Genomic DNA, 19935 nt, shown 5'->3' with positions numbered 1-19935 from the left:
GTAAATTACTTATATTTAGGATTTTTCATTCATTTAACGCAGTGCAATGGAAAATAGCTATTAAAGGATATACTTGGCTGCACCTTCAGAAATAAGTGTTCTGTTTTATACCATTAACATTCATAATTATTTAAGTAGAAATATGCGTTGGAAATGTTTAGTATAGGAAACGTGTTAATAATTCTGAATCCCTGCGGTGAATCTCTCGAATAATTTGAAACAGTTGCTTCGATAAAGTTGAGTAAACATCACTTCACAAAATTTCTAAATTAAACGAAAATTAATTGAAGTATTTTTCTGGTTTTTTTATAGTTTCTTATAGAAACTATCAAACTTGCACAAACAATCCTTTACTTTAAAATGGATAAAGGAAATAACAGAAACTATTGCTAGAGTATGTAATCTTCAGTACTGTAAACAGTTCTACCGTCATCTGTGTTCTGACTTGACACTGTGATGAATTTTTTATCACATTATTAATGGGCTGCGCATTTCCGCTCTCCTGTAAGTTACATGTGGAGTATCCTTAGCCACAGTCTAGTAACATGCCAAAATAGCAGAGGGTCACTTTCCTATATAATGTACTTCTTCCCTTATTTTGTCATTAGTCTTCTGATTAGTTTGATGCGGCCCGCCACGAATTCCTCTCCCGTGGCCAATCTTTTCATCTCAAAGTAACAATTGCAGCTTACGTCCTCAATCTTCAGTTATTTGCTACATGTGTTCCAATCTCCGTTTCCCTCTACAGTTTTTACCCTCTACACTTCTCTCTATTTCCTGATGTTTAACAGGTGTCCTATCAAATGGCTCTGAGCACTATGGGACTTAACATCTATGGTCATCAGTCCCCTAGAACTTAGAACTACTTAAACCTAACTAACCTAAGGACATCACACAACACCCAGTCATCACGAGGCAGAGAAAATCCCTGACCCCGCCGGGAATCGAACCCGGGAACCCGGGCGTGGGAAGCGAGAACGCTACCGCACGACCACGAGCTGCGGACAGATGTCCTATCATCCTGTCCCTTCTTCTTGTCAGTATTTTCCATATGTTCCTTTCCTCGCCAATTTGGCGCAGAAGCTCCCCATTCCGTATCAGTACACCTAATTTTCAACATTCTCTGTAGCGCCACATCTCAAAGTCTTCGATTGTCTTCTGTTCCGGTTTTCCTACAGTCCACGACTCAGTACCATGCAATGCAGTGGTCCAAACGTACATTCTCATTCTCAGAAATTTCTTCCTCAAATTACGACCTATGTGTGATACTAGCAGATTTCTCTTTGCCAGGAATTCCGTTTTCTCAGTGTCAGTCTGCTTTTTATGGGCTCCTAGTTGCGTCCGTCATGGGTTAATTTGCTGCCTAGGTACACTCATGCTCATAAATTAAGGATAATTGCAGAATGTGGCGCCACACAACGTGGCACTACACAAAACTGTCGCTAATAGCATAGGCACATAGGGAACACACACGACACAGATCTGTAAGTCCACGGTATTGGTGATAAGTTGAGAAAACCGTCCCGAAAAACGTGCTACAAAACGCCACTGTTTCCTGCGTATGTACCCCGACATCAATATGGGATATGATCACCATGCACACGTACACAGGCCGCACAACAGGTTGGCATACTATGGATCAGGTGGTCGTGCAGCTGCTGGGGTCAGTGCCTGTCGGAGCTCCTGAAGTGTCGTAGGGGTTTGAAGACGTGCAGCGATACGTCGACCGAGAGCATCCCAGACGTGCTCGATGGGATTTAGGTCTGGAGAACAGGCAAGCTACTCCATTCGCCTGATATCTTCTGTTTCAAGGTTCTCCTCTACGGTGGCAGCTCGGTGGGGCCGTGCGTTATCATCCACCAGGAGGAAGGTGGGACCCACATCACCCCTGAAAAGGCGAACATACTGGTGCAAAATGACTTCCCGATACACCTGACCTGTTACAGTTCCTCTATCAAAGACATGCAGGGGTGTACGTGCACCAATCATAATCCCACCCCACACCATCAAACCACGACCTCCATACAGGTCCCTTTCAAGGACATTAAAGGGTTGGTAGCTGGTTCCTGGTTGAGGCCAGATGAAAACCCGGCGAGAATCACTGTTCAGACAATACTTGGACTCGTCCGTGAACATAACCTGGGATCACTGTTCCAATGACCATGTACTGTGTTGTTGACAACAGGCTTTACGGGCACTCCTGTGACCAGGGGTCAGTGGAATACACCTTGCAGATCTCTGGGCGAATAAACCGTGTCTGTTCAGTCGTCTGTAGACTGTGTGTCTGGAGACAACTGTTCCAGTGGCTGCGGTAAGATCCTGAGCAAGGCTACCTGCAGTACTCCGTGGCCGTCTGCGGGCACTGATGGTAAGATATCGGTCTTCTTGTGGTGTTGTACACTGTGGACGTCCCATACTGTAGCGGCTGGACACGTTTCCTGTCTGCTGGAATCCTTGCTATAATCTTGAGATCACACTTTGTGGCACACGGATGGCCCGTGCTGCGACCTGCTGTGTTTGACCAGCCCCCAGTCGCCCTAGTATTCTACCCCTCATAACGTCATCAGTATGTGTTCTTTGAGCCATTTTCAACACACAGTGACCATTAGCACGTCTGAAAACGTCTGCACACTTACTCGCTGCACAGTACTCTGACATGCACCGACACACTTCTGCGTATCTGGACTGCTGCCAGCGCCACCGCGCGACGACAGCAGGTCAAATGCACCGAATGGTCATACCACGAGGTGATTTAAGCCCGCAAACCGCCCACCAGAGCGTTGTTTCACCATGTATCAGCATTATTCTTAATTTATGAGCATGAGTGTAGTAGAATCCTTAACTTTGCCTACTTCGTGATCCCCAATTCTCGCTGTTCTCATTTCTGCTGCTTCTCATTACTTTCTTCTTTCCTCGATTTACTCTCAGTCCATATTCTGCACTCTTTAGACTGTTCATTCCTTTCAACAAATCCTGTAATTCTCTTCACTTCCACTGAGGATAGCAATGTATTTAGCGAATCTTATCTCTGATATCTTTTCACTCTGAATTTTGATTCCACTCTCGAACCTTTCCTTTAATTTCCGTCATTGCTTCTTCGATGTATAGACTGAACAGCAGGGGCGAAAGACTACATCCCTGCCTTACATCCTTTTTAATCCGATCACATCGTTCTTGATCTTTCAGCCTTATTGTTTCCTCCTGGTTCTTGTGCGTATTGTCTGTTATCCGTCTCTCCCTATAGCTTACCCCTATTTTTCTGAGAATTTTGTACATCTTGAACCATTTTATATTGTCGAACGCTTTTTCCAGGTCCACAAATCCAATGATTTTTTAAAGGCTTGTTTCCTTTATCAACCGTGATGTCAGAACAGCCTCTTTGCTGCATTTACCTTTCCTAATGCCAAACTGACTGTCCGCTAACAGATCCTGAATTTTCTTTTCCATCCTTCTGTAAATCATACTTGGCAGTTACTTGGATGCATAAACTGTTAAGCTGACTGTGCGATAATTCTGGCACTTGTCAGCTCTTGTTGCCTTCGGAATTGTGTGGATAATATTTTTTCCGATAAACTGATGATATTGCCAATCGCATACATTCTACACACCAGTACGGTCGCAGGTTCGAATCCTACCTCGGGCATGGATGTGTGTGATGTCCTTAGGTTAGTTAGGTTTAATTAGTTCTAAGTTCTAGGCGATTGATGACCTCAGAAGTTAAGTCGCATAGTGCTCAGAGCCATTTTCTACACACCAGCGTGAATAGTCATTTTGTTGCCATTTCCCCCAATGCTTTTAGAAATCCCGATGGAATGTTATCTATTCCTTCTGCCCTTTTTGATCTTAAGTCTTCCAAAGCTTTTTTAAATTCTCATTTTAATAGTGGATCCCCTCTCTCTTTCCTGTCGACTCCTGTTTCTTCTTCTATCACGTCATCACAACCCCTCGTAGAGGCCTTCAGTGCACTTTTTCCACCTATCCGCTCTTTTCTACGACTAATTGCAATATCATGATGAAATTATCTCGTACGTCAGAAACGCTCCGCAATGTTCATGGAGAAAATCTAGGTGGGCATAAAGGCAGTGTATTTCGGACCCATGTTACAGCCAAGTTTTTCGTAACACCACATGAGTTCAACCACGGCTCTTTATAATTCTGACCTCTCTTATTTCCTTAGAAATTGAAACAAATATTCTTAAGAAGTTTCCAGAGAACCTTTCTATCGGCTTGTAACATTACATCATACAGGTAGTCTCTGAAAAGCTCTCGAATATGTGGAAAAATGAAGATACCCTCTCTGACATGTGATTCATTCAATCGTATTTTCCTTTCAGTTCATTATAGACCTCGTTTTTGTGATTCATTTTCTTTACTAATTTTTTTCAAGAGTTATGTAAAGATCTCTTCAGAAGAAACAGTAAGAACAAATTGCAATAACTGGAACCTACAGTACTAACTGAAGTAATGTATTGAGCTGGTATGACATCTACACCGAATAATATTTTTATTACATTTTTATCATTCTTGTCATATATAACAATTATACATACACTGACGGCAAAATAAATTTCTTTTCTATTTTCCTTTCCCTATGAAAATCTTTATAAAACAAAAATTGGAGCTAAGCTTCAGTTTTTTTGTGATATTCACTATCAGCACAATGAAACTGATAATAATTGGTTTCATGCAATTTACTTTTTCACAGCTGCACAGTGTTTTTAACTTTGTTTACTATATGAGAGCGAATGAATTTAGATTGCTTTCTGCTCTAGTCATTATAATGTAGTACAGTTCAATCATGCAACTCACATACGTGTCCTTGTGGATGAATTTGTTCCCTTTACTTGTTACTTGTGTAGCACGACGTAGGATCTCAGGAGTGTTGGCTGTGGTCGTCACTTACTGTGTTGCATTGGGCCTAATATCACGCTGGACATTCTTTATCCTGTCAAATTTTGTCGACACCTTACAGACAACGACAAGAATCAAGAATTTCCGGATCTAGCTTCAGGTTTGCCGTCCCAGTAACTCATCCATAATTGTGCAATGTTGCAATTGGCACATACTTACTCAATCTATCAAGGTTACCAGGTAGTTCTTGGACACACTCCAAGCGTTCAAAATACCAAATGAGAACGAATCTATCCCAGTGACACGATGCGTGTTCTTTCTGTAAAATGCCATGGAAACGCATAAAGACCACGGCGTATATACAACCATGTGCAAAACTTAAGGACGAAAGTAAGTTTCGCATTATGTTTCACTACCAAGTAAAATAGCTCGAAAGAACTTTGACCGTACGTAGAAAGAACTGCTTCAGTATAGTTCCGAATATAACTGAAAGAAACATGCAATGAGATGAACAGAAATGACATTTTTATTCAAAGACAATAATTACACTGAAGTCATCGCTATATATGATCACAAAAGGCGGAACATGGTTCTTAATCGGCTTTGTGGTCACCATGGACAGCAATGCACGCTTTGCATCGCGCTCCAATGCTGACCATTAGGTTGGTAAGGAATTCTTGTGGACGAGCTACAATATATCTCCCTAACTCATTCCACACGTGCTCGATGGGATTTAAGTCGGGAGAACGGGCTAGCTAGTCCATTCGCCGAATGTCCTCTAATTCCGAAAATTACTACACCTGCGCTATTCGATGCGGTCGCACATTGTCACCCATTAAAATGAAGTCAGGTCTACATGCAGCCTGAAAAGACGCACATGGGGAAGGAGTACAGTGTCATAATAATGTTGAACGGTGAGGGCACCATGTTCAAAGATTTGCAGGTCAGTACACCCATGTTCGACGATATTCCCTCGTGGATTATGTGCTCCCATCTCTCGCCTTATGAGGGCACGTCCAGAATCGTCACTCAGATTGAACCTGCTCTCAGCCGAGAAGAGCACGCGATCCCTATGCTCTTGGCTTCACCGCAAAAGGTGCAGTCGATGTGCGTCTGTCAGCGGAACTGAACGAACTAACTGCGCGTCTTGCTGCCCTGATGAATGTGGTTGCAATTGCGCCCCTTGTTTAACGTGGGTCGATTCTTTCTTGTTGCACAATGTAACGGTCATCTGCTGCTGGAGTAGACCAAGCTCGACCACCTTCTGTCCTTCAGGCAACTGTGCCTGTCGTTCGGAACCTGCCCCATACACGTGAAACAATGCTGTGGGCAATACCAAACTCCTGAGCTATACTCGCCGCACTTCAACTTTCTACCGATTTCCCGAAGATTCTGCCCCTTCGGAAGTCATCCCTATGTTATCTCCAGGCCATTTTGTAATGAAGAACACCACTAAAGTGCTCGCTGAATGCCAGACGCTGTCTTTTATTCAGTCACGCCGCTTGGTGTTACTGGGCCAGTCCCATTTGGCGCTATAGTCGTGCTAATGTCACGTCGTATAACGTCCAACTTTCTGTGCACGACTGCGAGACTTCTGGTAACATGCTCCCGCATCTTCATTCATTTCCACCAAGTAGTTAATATGATATATTACTTTATCTAACTCGTCCTTCAGTTTTACTTAATGATTGGGTTGTCCGTCCCCAGTAGCTGAATGGTCAGCGTGACGGACTGGGCCCGGGTTCGATTCCCGGATGGGTCGGGGAATTTTCTCCGCCCAGGGACTGGGTGTTGTGCTGTCCTCATCATCATCCGACCATCCTCATGGACTGCAGGTCGCCGAAGTGGCGTCAAATTGAAAGACCGGCACCCGGCGAACGGTTTGCCCGACGGGGGGCCCTAGCCACACGATTAAATGAAATGACTGGGTCAATCAAAACACGCACACAATGGGTTGTGATAACTACAAGCCATGAATCATGGTACCTGGTAACTTCCAAATACCGTCAACTGAAATCTTCACTCATCAAAGCATGACGATGTATTCCAGCCATTCAGTGCTCAAAGAATATGTTCGCGAACCCAAGAGAGATTCTGATTTTGATAGCGCGCTTCTGTTAAAGGCACTTTTGCCAGCATTCTCTCACCAGATTGCATCAACACAAAATGTCATACCACTTTCACCGAGAGGTCCTTTTTTGAATGTGTATATGTGGTTTAGTGTCAGTTAACTGCTTAGAAGTTCTTGTTATTAATAAAAAGTGCTATCTACGCTGACAGATGATGTCTTAAAATACACTCAGCACTCTAGATTTGGTGGGCCAAGCAATATCTGATGCATCTTGCTCCAAATGTCACTGCGTATTCAGACTTCGATATTTCTCGTCACGTTGGCGCTATCGAGTTAGAAGCTCTTTAGTAATATCTATGCAACTCCAGCTGAAAGAAATGAGTACATTTATTTGTATGCACACTTTCCTCACGATGTTACTGCCACTTGACAAATTGTATACAGGAAGCATTTTGGACTCCATCATCCGTCGGCACGTGGGTTATTAACAATGGAGACCTTTGCACAGACAGAGAAAGGAATTGGCCTAGGGGTGTGGAACGAATCGTCTCAGTATTCACTTAAGGATATTTTAAAGAAACTTTACACGAAGCAGCCGAGCGAGATGGAATAAAATCTTCACGGTTTTCAAGCCGCGTCAATTCCAAGAAAATTCTCGAGCTTTCGATGGCTAGCTCCGCCATCGTCGTCAGGAGTAAAACTGCTAACTGCCGGGGCTGGTACTATTTCCCGCTTATACAGAGTGGTCCATTGATAGTGACCGGGCCAAATATCTCACTTACATATTCGTGTACTACGTAAAGAAATATGAATGTTTTAGTTGGAACACTTTTTTCGTTTTGTGATAGATGGCGCTGTAATAGTCACAAACGTATAAGTACGTGGTATCACGTAACATTCCGCCAGTGCGGACAGTATTTGCTCCGTGATACATTACCCGTGTTAAAATGGACCGTTTACCAATTGCGAAAAAGGTCGATATCGTGTTGATGTGTGGCTATTGTGATCAAAATGCCCAACGGGCGTGTGCTATGTATGCTGCTCGGTATCCTGGACGACATCATCCAAGTGTCCGGACCGTTCGCCGGATAGTTTCGTTATTTAAGGAAACAGGAAGTGTTTAGCCACATGTGAAACGTCAACCACGACCTCCAACAAATGATGTTGCCCAAGTAGGTGTTTTAGCTGCTGTCGCGGCTAATCCGCACATCAGTAGCAGACAAATTGCGCGAGCATAGGGAATCTCAAAAGCGTCGGTGTTGAGAATGCTACATCAACATCAGTTGCACCCGTACCATAATTCTGTGCACCAGGAATTGCATGGCGACGACTTTGAACGTCGTGTGCATTTCTGCCACTGGGCACAAGAGAAATTACGGAACGATGACAGATTTTTTGCACCCGTTCTATTTAGCGACGAAGCGTCATTCACCAACAGAGGTAACGTAAATGGCATAATACGAACTATTGGTCAACGGAAAATCCACGATGCCTGCGACAAGTGGAACATCAGCGATCTTGGCGGGTTAATGTATGGTGCGGAATTATGGGAGGAAGGATAATTGGCCCCCATTTTATCAATGGCAATCTAAATGGTGCAATGTATGCTGATTTCCTACGTAATGTTCTACCGATGTTACTACAAGATGTTTCACTGCATGACAGAATGGCGATGTACTTCCAACATGATGGATGTCCTGCACATAGTTCGCGTGCGGTTGAAGCGGTATTGAACAGCATATTTCATGACAGGTGGATTGGTCGTCGAAGCACCATACCATGGCCCGCACGTTCACCAGATCTGACGTCTCCGGATTTCTTTCTGTGGGGAAAGTTGAAGGATATTTACTATCGTGATCCACCGACAACGCCTAACAACATGCGTCAGCGCATTGTCAATGCATGTGAGAACATTACAGAAGGCGAACTACTCGCTGTTGAGAGGAATGTCGTTACACTTATTGCCAAATGCATTTATTGCATTAATGTGGTATTTACAGGTAATCACGCTGTAACAGCATGAGTTCTCAGAAATGATAAGTTCACAAAGGTACTTGTATCACATTGGAACAACCGAAATAAAATGTTTAAACGTACCTACGTTCTGTATTTTAATTTAAAAAAACCTACCTGTTACCAACTGTTCATCTAAAATTGTGAGCCATATATTTGTGACCATTAAAGCGAAAAAAGTGGTCCAACTAAAATATTCATATTTCTTTACGTACTACACGAATATGTAATAAAAAATGGCGTTCCTATTTTTAAAAAACGCAGTTGATATCCGTTTGACCTATGGCAGCGCCATCTAGCGGGCCAACTATAGCGCCACCTGGTTTCCCCCTTCAAGCTAGACAAGTTTCGTTCTTTATAGTTTCTTCGTTTGATGCTTATTTCGTGAGGTATTTGGCCCGGTCACGATCAATGGACCACCCTGTATACTACGATTAAGGCCGCTGGCACCAAGCAGAGAGGGCCGAACAATGCGCCCGAAAAGTTGGGCAACTCATAGCAACTCCGGCCCGCCTTGGGACCGAGTGACGCCAGGTGGCGCGAGAGGTTGGCGCCAAGTTTGAAACTGCCGTTCCCGCCTCCTAGAAGCGTTAAGTATCCGCCGTTGTTTCCAGGCGACCGGTCTACCCGACGGGAGCCATAGCCACACGACATTTCATTTTTCCTTTCGACATCCAAAGCCAGCCTCCACACCCTACTCATTGTGTAGCCCTGGTCTCTTTTGAAATTGTTGCTGTTCATTCTAATCTCAACCGCCTCTTTTATAGTGGAATCCCAGTATCTTGACGTATGAGCCAAGACTCTTGTGCTCTCACACTGTATTTTGTGCCCGTTATGAAGAAAGTGCTCAGCTATGAATGACTTGGCCAGATCGCTTTGCTTGACATGTCTCTTGTGCTAGGTACAACGCTCTGCAACTGTGGGAATTGTCTGGCCTATATAGATGCTACCGCCCTCTCAAGGGATACCATACACACGGGGCACACGATGAGCTGTGGTGTCTTTAACAGGTCGCAGCATATATCGTATCTTGGGGGCGGGCCGGAACTCTGGTCTCAATCCATGTCTCTGCAATACACGTGCAAACTTGCTTCTCGTTGTCCCACAGTATGGCAGGAAACCCGCCACCTTGGCTTCTTCTGCCGCTTCACAAGGCGCCCTTCTTCGGTGACACCTGAAAGCGTTTGCAACGTCTCTTTTGCTGTAGCTATTCTCCCTGAACACGAGCCTCAAGTGCTGCAATTCAGACTGTACATGGTCGTCGTCAGAAATAATTTTAGCTCTGTGTATTAACGTATTCAGGACCGCTTTCTTGTATACAGGGTGATGAAAACCACCGGCATTCAAATAGCAATCCGTGTGGGTCGGTTTCCCGTAGACTGAATGATCAGGCCGGCCTGTGCTTTCTGCTCAACTGAAACATCTAAGCACCGTAGTTGCCATGCTTCACCATCTCCATGGTAAATTTAATGTAGGGATGGACGCCGTTCATTTGGCCCACGAAATGCTGCAGTGTATTTTCACCGTGAGGCCATTTCAGGAAGGTTTCATTGATGTACCTAAGGAAGCAAGACGGACGCAACACCGCAGAGTTCAGAGTTGCTCGCCAAAGTGCTCCACGAAGAAATTCGTGACTGCAGGAGACAGTTGCGAGCCCACTACAGTGCCATCCGTTATTTCACAATGTTCGTCGTGTTACAAGAAGTACGTTGTCGTTAGAACATGAAGGAACAACTTGACGATTCCAGGTGGAGACTGTTGGGCCAAAAGATCCAGCGTGTCTTGTAATGGAACCCTCGTAAAAAGACACCATTTCCAGACTAACCATTATGTCGTTTCGACCTATTTTCATTTTCTTGGGCTTTTCAACAGCCGGCCGCGGTGGTCTAGCGGTTCTGGCGCTGCAGTCCGGAACCGCGGGACTGCTACGGTCGCAGGTTCGAATCCTGCCTCGGGCATGGGTGTGTGTGATGTCCTTAGGTTAGTTAGGTTTAAGTAGTTCTAAGTTATAGGGGACTTATGACCTAAGATGTTGAGTCCCATAGTGCTCAGAGCCATTTGAGCTTTTCAACAAATGTCTGTTTACTACGTGGAGTTAACAATATCCGAGTTTTTGCACTAATAATCCCGCAAGACGTTGGTTAAGTCAGTAATATCATTTCGCATGCGAGCTTTTTCCTCACGCGAATCCTGGATATGTTCTTCTAACCTTTTACAATTATCAGCAGTCTTATTACTATGTCCTGTCACGGTCGCCACTTTATAATATAATAAAATAATGGAATAGATGATAATAAAATGCGTGGCTTTTTAAAATGTATTGAATTAATGAGATTAATTTTTTGGCATGAATGACAAGCACAATAAGCTGAGCTATGCCTGGAAATAAGTTCGTATTAGTTCATATTATTTTGCAGGGCGAAGTAGTTTCTTTCTCCTCTGTAGATTTGTGCTTACTATTCTTTATAATGCTACGTTTGGTCGCCGTGTTCACCTTTGAAGTCTTGACCGTGTTCCCATTAAGCTTATCGGATCTTCGTAATTTTCCAAAGTACACGGGTGGGCTTCAGTTCTTGTAATTATTGTACTATTTGAAATAACAACTCACACGACCTTTCTGTTAATAAAACAATACTGTATTTTTCTCAACGGTGCACATATGAAATACATACTCCTCACTTATTCATAGCGACCCCAAAATGGCGGTCTACAATTACTCGCTAAAAATGGCGTGCTTCTCACTCGTTCACTAGCTGAGCGCGAATCCTTCCTTCCTCCTACTGGTACCCGAAAAAATCCTCTGTTTTTTAACAACTGAAAGTCAAGAAAATACATGACGGTAGGCATAGGCTCTATGATGGGCTACCGCTTCATCTTCTCTCTTTGCCTTTAAAGAAGACGAAAACATAAAGGAAATGCAAAAGGATTATCACAGTAGGTGGGCGATCTGATTGCACTAACAATGGTCCTAAGAGGAACGTGTTCCTTATGTATCTTCGGTAGTCCATAAGGCTTGGGAGGTCTGGCGGCGCGAGGCATTAATTTCTTCACCACTTCATCTGGTAAGCCAGATTCCTTCAACTTCCATATCTTCCTGACTAAGGCTGTGTCGGATCGCAACTAAGCTTCCGATACTCGTCATCTAATAAGTTTAGCACCTTCAGCTGGTAGTCTTCAGTGTTTAGAACCACTGTGGCCTTTCCTTTGTCGGCTGGCAAGGCAACCAAGTTCTCGTTTTCACGCAATAAGCGTAAGCCACGTCGCTCCTCCTGGCTAATATTTGATTTCGATGCCTTAGCTTTCGAGAGTATATGGCTGGCGGTTAGTCTGACGTGCTCAGCTGCGTCATGGAGAGATGCCGAATGCAATGCTCTATTCCACTAATAATCTCCAAAATTGGCAAACGACGTGGGACTGGCGAAAAATTAAGGCCTTTACTCAGCGCTGCCACAGAACCGTCGTCCAGTTCTTGTTTGGACACAAACTAGCACGCTGTTGTGCTGCTATGGCTACGTCTACCCACTCCCAAATGAATGGTGACAAAGTTGATGACAAAAACTGATGACAGTCAAACAGGTTTATGGCATTAAGATCAAGCTCATATCTCGTCTGCCGTATCCGCTGTTGCATGACTTGTCCTCTTCAAAATTCTGTCCACTGTTACAGTTCTGATGTGGTGCTTAACTATAGCAAAGCGAAGAATTACGTCCTTGTCCCGACAGCGTCGCAAAAATGCTAAAGAACTTGGCAGACGTGATTTCTTCCTGTGCAGTTTTTCCAGCAGTCTCACACTGCGCAAGACGTTCTCACCGTAGAGGAAAGATATTTGTCCTCGGAGTCTGAGTAAAATCTTTTCCGTTTTCCAGCTGCGTCAGATCCAATAAAATTCTCGAGCTGTCGACGGCTAGTTCTGCCATCATTGTCATGAGCAAAACTACTGACTGCCGGGGCTAACACTATTTCCTTGTTATATACCTACGATTACGTCCGCTGGCACCAATCACAGAGAGCAAAAACGACGCGTGCGTGGAAAGTGAGTTGAGCAACTCAGCACCTTCGGCCGCCGTTTGAAACTGCCGCTCCCTCCTCCCCGGAGGCGTTAAGCATCCGCCGTTGTTTCTTTCGAGATCCAACAGTCAGGTGAGATGACGCAATGGTTAAGAAACTTAACTTGTATTCTCGGCTTTCATTGGTTTCCGTCCCTTCTGATTTACGTTTACCGTGACTTACCTAAAGCACTTGATGTGACTGTTTTGATGATCCGTGTATCTAGGTCATGGCCGAATTGCTCCTCTTTCCTCATTTAGTTGAGCTAGTGACCAGCTTCAAGGAAGGAGCATATACAGGAACTGTAATTTATTCTTTTGCTGGTGAGGCACTAGGAGGTCTAAACTGTAGGTTGTGGACAGTGTTTTCATTGACTTAACAAAAGTGATTCGGAGAAAGCTCACTTCACACCCGGAAATTAGAAGGCAGAAGGTTTCCCTCCGACGTCAGGAAACAAGGAAGAGGTACGAATCCCACTGGTGTCGTGTACATTGGGAGGGGGATGCCACAGAGATCTATTATGAGTCCGTTCCTTTTTTTGACGTATATCATTGCCCTGCCTCTAAACATGATAGATGAATCCATATTTTTTTGTATTTGCAGAAGACACAAGTTTTATTGTGAAGCATGTGGAACGTAATATAAATGAGTTAATGAGGTAGTAATAGAGCAGTCGGTAATACCATCACGTGGCTTTCAGAGAATAGATTAACATTTAACTGCAACGAAACTTAATGCATACAGTTTCTGACACGTGACTCTTGTAAAAGCGAAATTTTATTGCGGCAAGATTATCGAACGGTCCATGAAGTCGACCATTTTAAATAACTCACGGCTAAGGGTAAATGGAAAGCTTTCTTGGAAGTATGACGTTCAATTTCTTGTGCAAAAACTGAATGCGGTTATCTTCACTCGAAGAAAAATCTCCTCTGTCTCTGATACTGAAACTCGAAAGCTTTTTTACTGTCGTTACTTTCATTCTGTTGTGAACAATTCTGTCCACTCGCCAGAAAAAGGCGGTCGGACTGATATGCAGTATCAGTTCGCGAACTTGGTGTAGCCGTTGTTGAGCTATCTCGGAATTCTAACTCTGGCATCCTTGTACATGCACTGCTGGAAAAAATTAGCACACATGGAAAGACGACGTCGATGTTGATCCTATGACGGCATAAGCCACCTGAGGACTAGCAGACGTACTGATAATAGTTCCATCGTCGTCCGCGAACAGATAGCGTAGTGAAATAGCTACCAGAGCGGCATATTTATGTTCCCCTTAATAGGGAATGGTTACAGCCAGATGGCTCAGTGCGATGCAGACGTGTGAAGCAAGCAGGCAGCCATGCCACGGTTATGCACTCGTGCTTCCTACAGCCAACTGAGCGAATTTAAAAGGGGTCAAATCGTGGCCTTCCGAGTGGCATGATGGTTCGTAAGGAGAATTGTCACACAAGTTGGAAGTGCTGTGTCACCTGTGCAACGACGCTGGTATCAGTGGTCACGAGAACATTATCTCACCCGTAGGCGAGATTCTGGTCGTCCAGGCAGCACAGACGTCCACCAGGATCGGCATACCGTAAAGGCAGCAGGAGCAGATCGTACAGCTACCACTGCACTAAAAAAGTGGGCTTTGAACCCAAACGTGTCAACAGGAACTGTTGCGAACCGGTTACTAGTACAGGGTCAACAGGCACGCACATCTCTAGCCCGCCTTCGTATGGCGGCACAGCATCGTCGTGCACATCTCGACTGGTATCGTCAGAGGATCACTTGGAAGATGGAGTGGCGCGCCGTCTTCATCTATGAAAGCAGACTCTGCCTGCACACAGGTGGTGGTCGTTTGCGCATACGACGTAGACCTGCTGAGCGCTGACTCGTACGCTGCATTCGTCCAAGACACACTAGCCCCACCACAGGGCTTATCGTCTGGGGTACCATAAGCTACAACTCTCGTACACCTTTGGTGTTTCTGGAGCGGATGGTTCAAATGGCTCTGAGCACTATGGGACTCAACATCTGAGGTCATCAGTCCCCTAGAATTTAGAACTACTTAAACCTAACCAACCTAAGGACATCACACACATCCATGCCTGAGGCAGGATTCGAACCTGCGACCGTTGCGGTCGCGCGGTTCCAGACTGAAGCGCCTAGAACCGCTCGGCCACAACGGCCGGCGGAGCGGATGCTAACCAACACTCGGTACGTGCCGAATGTCGTTAGATCTGTTCTTTCACTGTTCTTACAACAGGAAGGTGATGTGTTGTTCCAACATGATAATGCTCGCCCACACACTGCCCGTGGAATTCAACGTACCCTGCAAGACGTGCAGCAGCTTCCCTGGCCAGCACGGTCTCCAGGCTTTTCTCCATTCGAGGACGTGTGGGGTGGGGTTATGATGGGACGAAAAGTGACTCGTGCAACTCTTCAACCAACAACTCTTGCAGATTACATGAACGGGTCGAGCAGGCGTGTCATAACGTATCCCAGGACAGTATTCGCCAGCTGTACGATCGACTGAATGCCACAATTTGCACCTGCATTGCTGTCTGTGGAGGCTACACGACGTAGTAATATGAGTGTTTCAGCATGAGTCAATACCTGTTACCTCAGGACCGATCGTGCGATTGGTCTGTAATGTAATAATTTGATGTACTGCATACGTACTGTTGCAACAATAAACCTTGAGTGAATTGGAAACCTCTAAAAGGGAGTACTAATTTTTTCCGGCAGTGTATATGCCACCAACGGATTGTTTGTTGACAATATTGCCTCATTCAGAAGAAACTGCAACATTCAAACAGTGAACATTTACACAGAAAGACGATCTGCACTTGGATAAGAGTTCCTTAAGCACTGCACAGGAAGCTGTGCATAGTTCAGCGGGTTTCATTTTCAACAGGCTTCCAGGAGAACTGAAAAAACTGAGTAACAAATCCAAATTGAAAAGTTTTCTTGTGACACCAACCAAATGCCATAATGTTTCAAGTATTCGTCACAGGAGTTCCTCGCAGTGGTTCCGAACTTTTACGTCTAAAGCGTTATTTATTCATATACTCTCTGACAATTCTTTATTTGTATTTTATTAATTATGTTGTTTACAAACGTTCTAATCTGTATTTTGTAAACTATCAGCTGACTCCTTCCGTAACCAAGTAGCTTTGGCGCCCAGGGTCTAGAGTAAACTGATAAATAAATAAGTAAATAATGATCTTTTTTGTCGATGTTCTCCTATAAGCTTCATTCCATTTCCTTGTTGCGTACAATAAAACCACGACTGCGGACACTTGGTTCCGTCTTCTTTATTAGGCAGAGGTAAGCTGAGCAGCTCTATGGCAAGGCTTCACATATGTTTCTGGTTACACCTGGTACGAGAATAGTTTGTTTGCCACAGCCATTGGTTTATAGCATCAACATCTACCCATGCTTTTACATCTTTGTGAGCTCATACACGAGTAATAATTTATTTTCTGAAAATTGAAGTATTGAGAAATAGCTGTCATGTCATGCATTTCTAAGAGGACCTTATATCCATCATCATTTAAATTTAAAATAAGAGGTTATGTATTGGCAGTGGCACTGAGATATGAGAACATAATTGGAAAATTACACAAGTAACATAGTGATACGCAAATGAAGAATCCCGCCATAAAATCTGTTTTAAAATTAGTAAGGTATACATTGTTCATTCACGAGGATATGTTTCTAGTTGCATACAATAAAAAGATCATGTCCATAACCCTGACAGGCAGTGTCATTCGACCAGAAGGGACACAGGACGAATATTGATGACGAAAGAATGATAATCAGCAGAATTTGACCAGCAAGTGGAAAAACAGTTATGACCTACATGCTCTTATTATTACATTATGCTCTAGTCTGATTAATTGAGTTGCTGTCTTCTCTGCAATACCTCATGAGTTGCGGTCATAAACATTGTTGAAAGTGATTCGACCTTCGGATGAGAATGTTCAGCTCGGTGCTGTTGGAGAGAAGACTGTGTTCTGGCAACAGAGTTAACACTCTCCTTTTTGTCTTGTGAACAACAACATAACGCTACGTTCCACATGCACATATCACAGTCACATACACTAAAACGGTAACGCTTCACATAGAACTGTACTAGAGTGGGCGAACAAGACAACATTTCTAATTAATAATGCCATGTGACTTCAGTTATTTACATACAAAAATGTCACAAGTCTTAAGAAATAATCTGTAACTAACATACAGATGACAGTTTCAGCCTTAAATTTAAGCTGGTTTTCGAAACAGTTCGTTTACTCTATCGACATGTTAGTTAATTGTCAGATATCCACGACTTTCGTTTAATGAAAATAAAGAAAAAAGATGATGATACCTACGCATGTCGGAGAAACACGTTCATTCAGATGAGAGACTTGCTCACATCTGGAAACAGTAGCAGAAGGAATCCTACGAGCTATGTCAGACTGTTATACTGTCATAACTCCAGAGCAGTGGTTTCCAAACTGAGACGGTGAATCCCCTTCGGCACTCAAGAGCAGCTAAGCAAGTGCTCCATTTCTAGCTTCGCAATTGACAGTTCACTAAATTACCTTTTTGCAGTTCATATCATCTATATTTACGAGACCTTTCGGAAGATGCGCTTCGAACACAGCCACAGTCTGTTCCCACTAACACCTTTGTTCAAGTGAGGTAGTGTTCCGTCTCTAATAACTTCACCTCCAGATTTACGACCCGTTTTGGAAAACGCTCTGAATAAAGTCAATATGTCTGTCGACTACTAAAGTTGTTAGGGCTTCTAAGGTACACCTCTTCTTTCTTCGCGCACTGCCTAAGAAACTGATGGCATAATTTCACAATACATGGTACAAAGTTTATAGGCATCACGCGAAGTCTAGTACCGTAGCTTCACCTAATAAACTGAGCACTATACAGTGTTATCACATCGGATTGTTGGCGGAAAAAAACGAAGTAACTGAAAAGTAATATTATGATAATGACTATGAAGAAGTGCTAGTAGATAGTTCAGCTAGACATATACGTACAATCTCTACAGATACAAATTTATTGAAGCTTCTTGACATTGTTTTATTAACAAGTCCCTGAATTGTGGCTTAAGTTACATAATTATTGCTCGAAAAGCTTGTTTAAGTGGATCCAGTGAAACCTTCTATTGCTGGTTGTTGACTACCAAATATTTATAACTACCCTAGGGCGCCGCTTTCCAGACAGTGTCTGTTTTGGAAGAGAGGTCCGCATGCTGCCTAGGTAGTCGTCCACTGTTTTAAATGTTCTCAGTGGCACGTTGCACAATTGCGGTTCGAGGGGTGGCGTAAATTACAGGTCTAATTACAAGTAACAAGCGAAATTAATGGTGACCTACCGGAGAATGGGCTGAAACGTCTTGCGGAAATCCTCGTGCGCTGCACTTCGCCTCTGCAACACCTGCCGGCGAATGCCAGACGTCTGAGCTCGTCGCTTGTATACACGCGACGCCGCCTGCCCCCCACCATTGCGTCACGGGTCAAAGTACGCATCGACTTATCGATACTGCAACCACCGCTGGACATCGATAATTACCAGCTGACGCACAGTTGCAGGTGCAGCATGTACGCAAAAGATAGTGGATGTGGAAACTAGGCTTATCACTTCTCAATCTGAAGCAGAATAGGGCTACGTCTTGCGGAACGACTGTCGATAGCGAGAGTTAAGTCACAGTTAGGGAAAGTGTAGCGTTACAAAGTTCAAAGTCCAAAGGTAACAGGTGCGCTACCGGTACCCACTGAGTTTTAATAAGGTAGGCGACGGCTGCGTCGGTAGTACATCTGTTCAATCTTTCACTTCGTAAATACATATTATATGATCCACATTTCATTACACTACACGCATTTAATGCTGCTGCGGGCAGCTTTTCCCTCTTCACAGTAAGAAATTGTGATCAGAGAGTTTTTTTCTTCACTTTAAATACCGGTATTTCTCCTTGCTTCGGTTTTTCAACATTTTTCTTTTGTTCTTCAGCACTTGAGACTAAAAACCGATTAAATGACTTTCAGCCGCCAATAGTTACATATAATGAGATTGAGATATTTCTCATGAAAATAGAGAACCGAAACAAAGACTCGCCGACTGTTGATATGACAATATTTGTCAGTTTGTTTTATTTACTTTCAGCCTTATTGTAATTTTTTTCACTCCTACTTTCAAACTTCCATTTGCTATTGGAGTTTACATATACTTGCAGAGTCTTATTATAATTTTTTTCACTAATACTTTCAAACTTCCATTTGCTATTGGAGTTTATATATACTTGCAGAGTACAATAGAATCTCACCAACAAGACAAAGAGTTTCTGATATGTTCCATTAATATGTATTCCTCTTTTATTTTACCATTACAAGTGTCTGGGACTTTCCTCAGGGGCTGCTATGAATAATTTTGGTGATACCAATTCTCCTTACATGACACATTTTGCAACAGTTAATTTTTCCCCTATTTTAATGAAGTATTAACAAAATCTGTCATGAAACTTCGGTAGCTCAAATGGTAGAGCACTTGCCCGCGAAAGGCAAAGGTCCCGAGTTCGAGTCTCAGTCGAGCACACAGTTTTAATCTGACAGGAAGTTTCATATCAGCGCACACTACGCTGCAGAGTGAAAATCTCATTCTGGAAAATCTGTCATACTGATTTACATATTATTCAGCAAATTAACATAACCAGACTCAATATCTTGGTTTTAAAGGGAATTTAGTGCAGATTTTGCTGAAACTGAGTCTAGAATTTTCGGAAAATGAATATCGCCAAAAATTGCAATCGATACTTATTCTTCAGTTCAGTAATTTCGTCTGTGACTAGCTTACAGTCCTTTGTGCTGTTATTTAGATCAGTCGAACATGTGATTGGATGGGCAGCGAAGAAAATAGGTAGACTACTAAGAGCAACTATGCATGACTTCGATAAATGGAGTAGAGAATTC

General features: G+C 43.5%; 1 protein-coding gene across 1 annotated transcript in view; it reads right to left on the bottom strand.

The window, feature by feature from the left end:
• LOC126098652 (carnitine O-palmitoyltransferase 1, liver isoform-like) overlaps positions 1 to 18531 on the bottom strand; it is a 201462-nt gene extending 182931 nt beyond the window's left edge. Inside the window, exon 1 of the mRNA XM_049910601.1 lies at positions 18345 to 18531. Within this exon, the coding sequence (XP_049766558.1) occupies positions 18345 to 18531 (187 nt within the window). The remainder of the gene's footprint in view (positions 1 to 18344) is intronic.
• Between the last annotated feature and the right edge of the window lie 1404 nt (positions 18532 to 19935).

This window comes from Schistocerca cancellata, chromosome 1 (assembly GCF_023864275.1).
Source record: "Schistocerca cancellata isolate TAMUIC-IGC-003103 chromosome 1, iqSchCanc2.1, whole genome shotgun sequence".
Lineage (NCBI taxonomy): Eukaryota > Metazoa > Arthropoda > Insecta > Orthoptera > Acrididae > Schistocerca > Schistocerca cancellata.
Note: the sequence above shows the minus strand (reverse complement) of the source record. Positions and strands in the feature narration are given on the sequence as shown.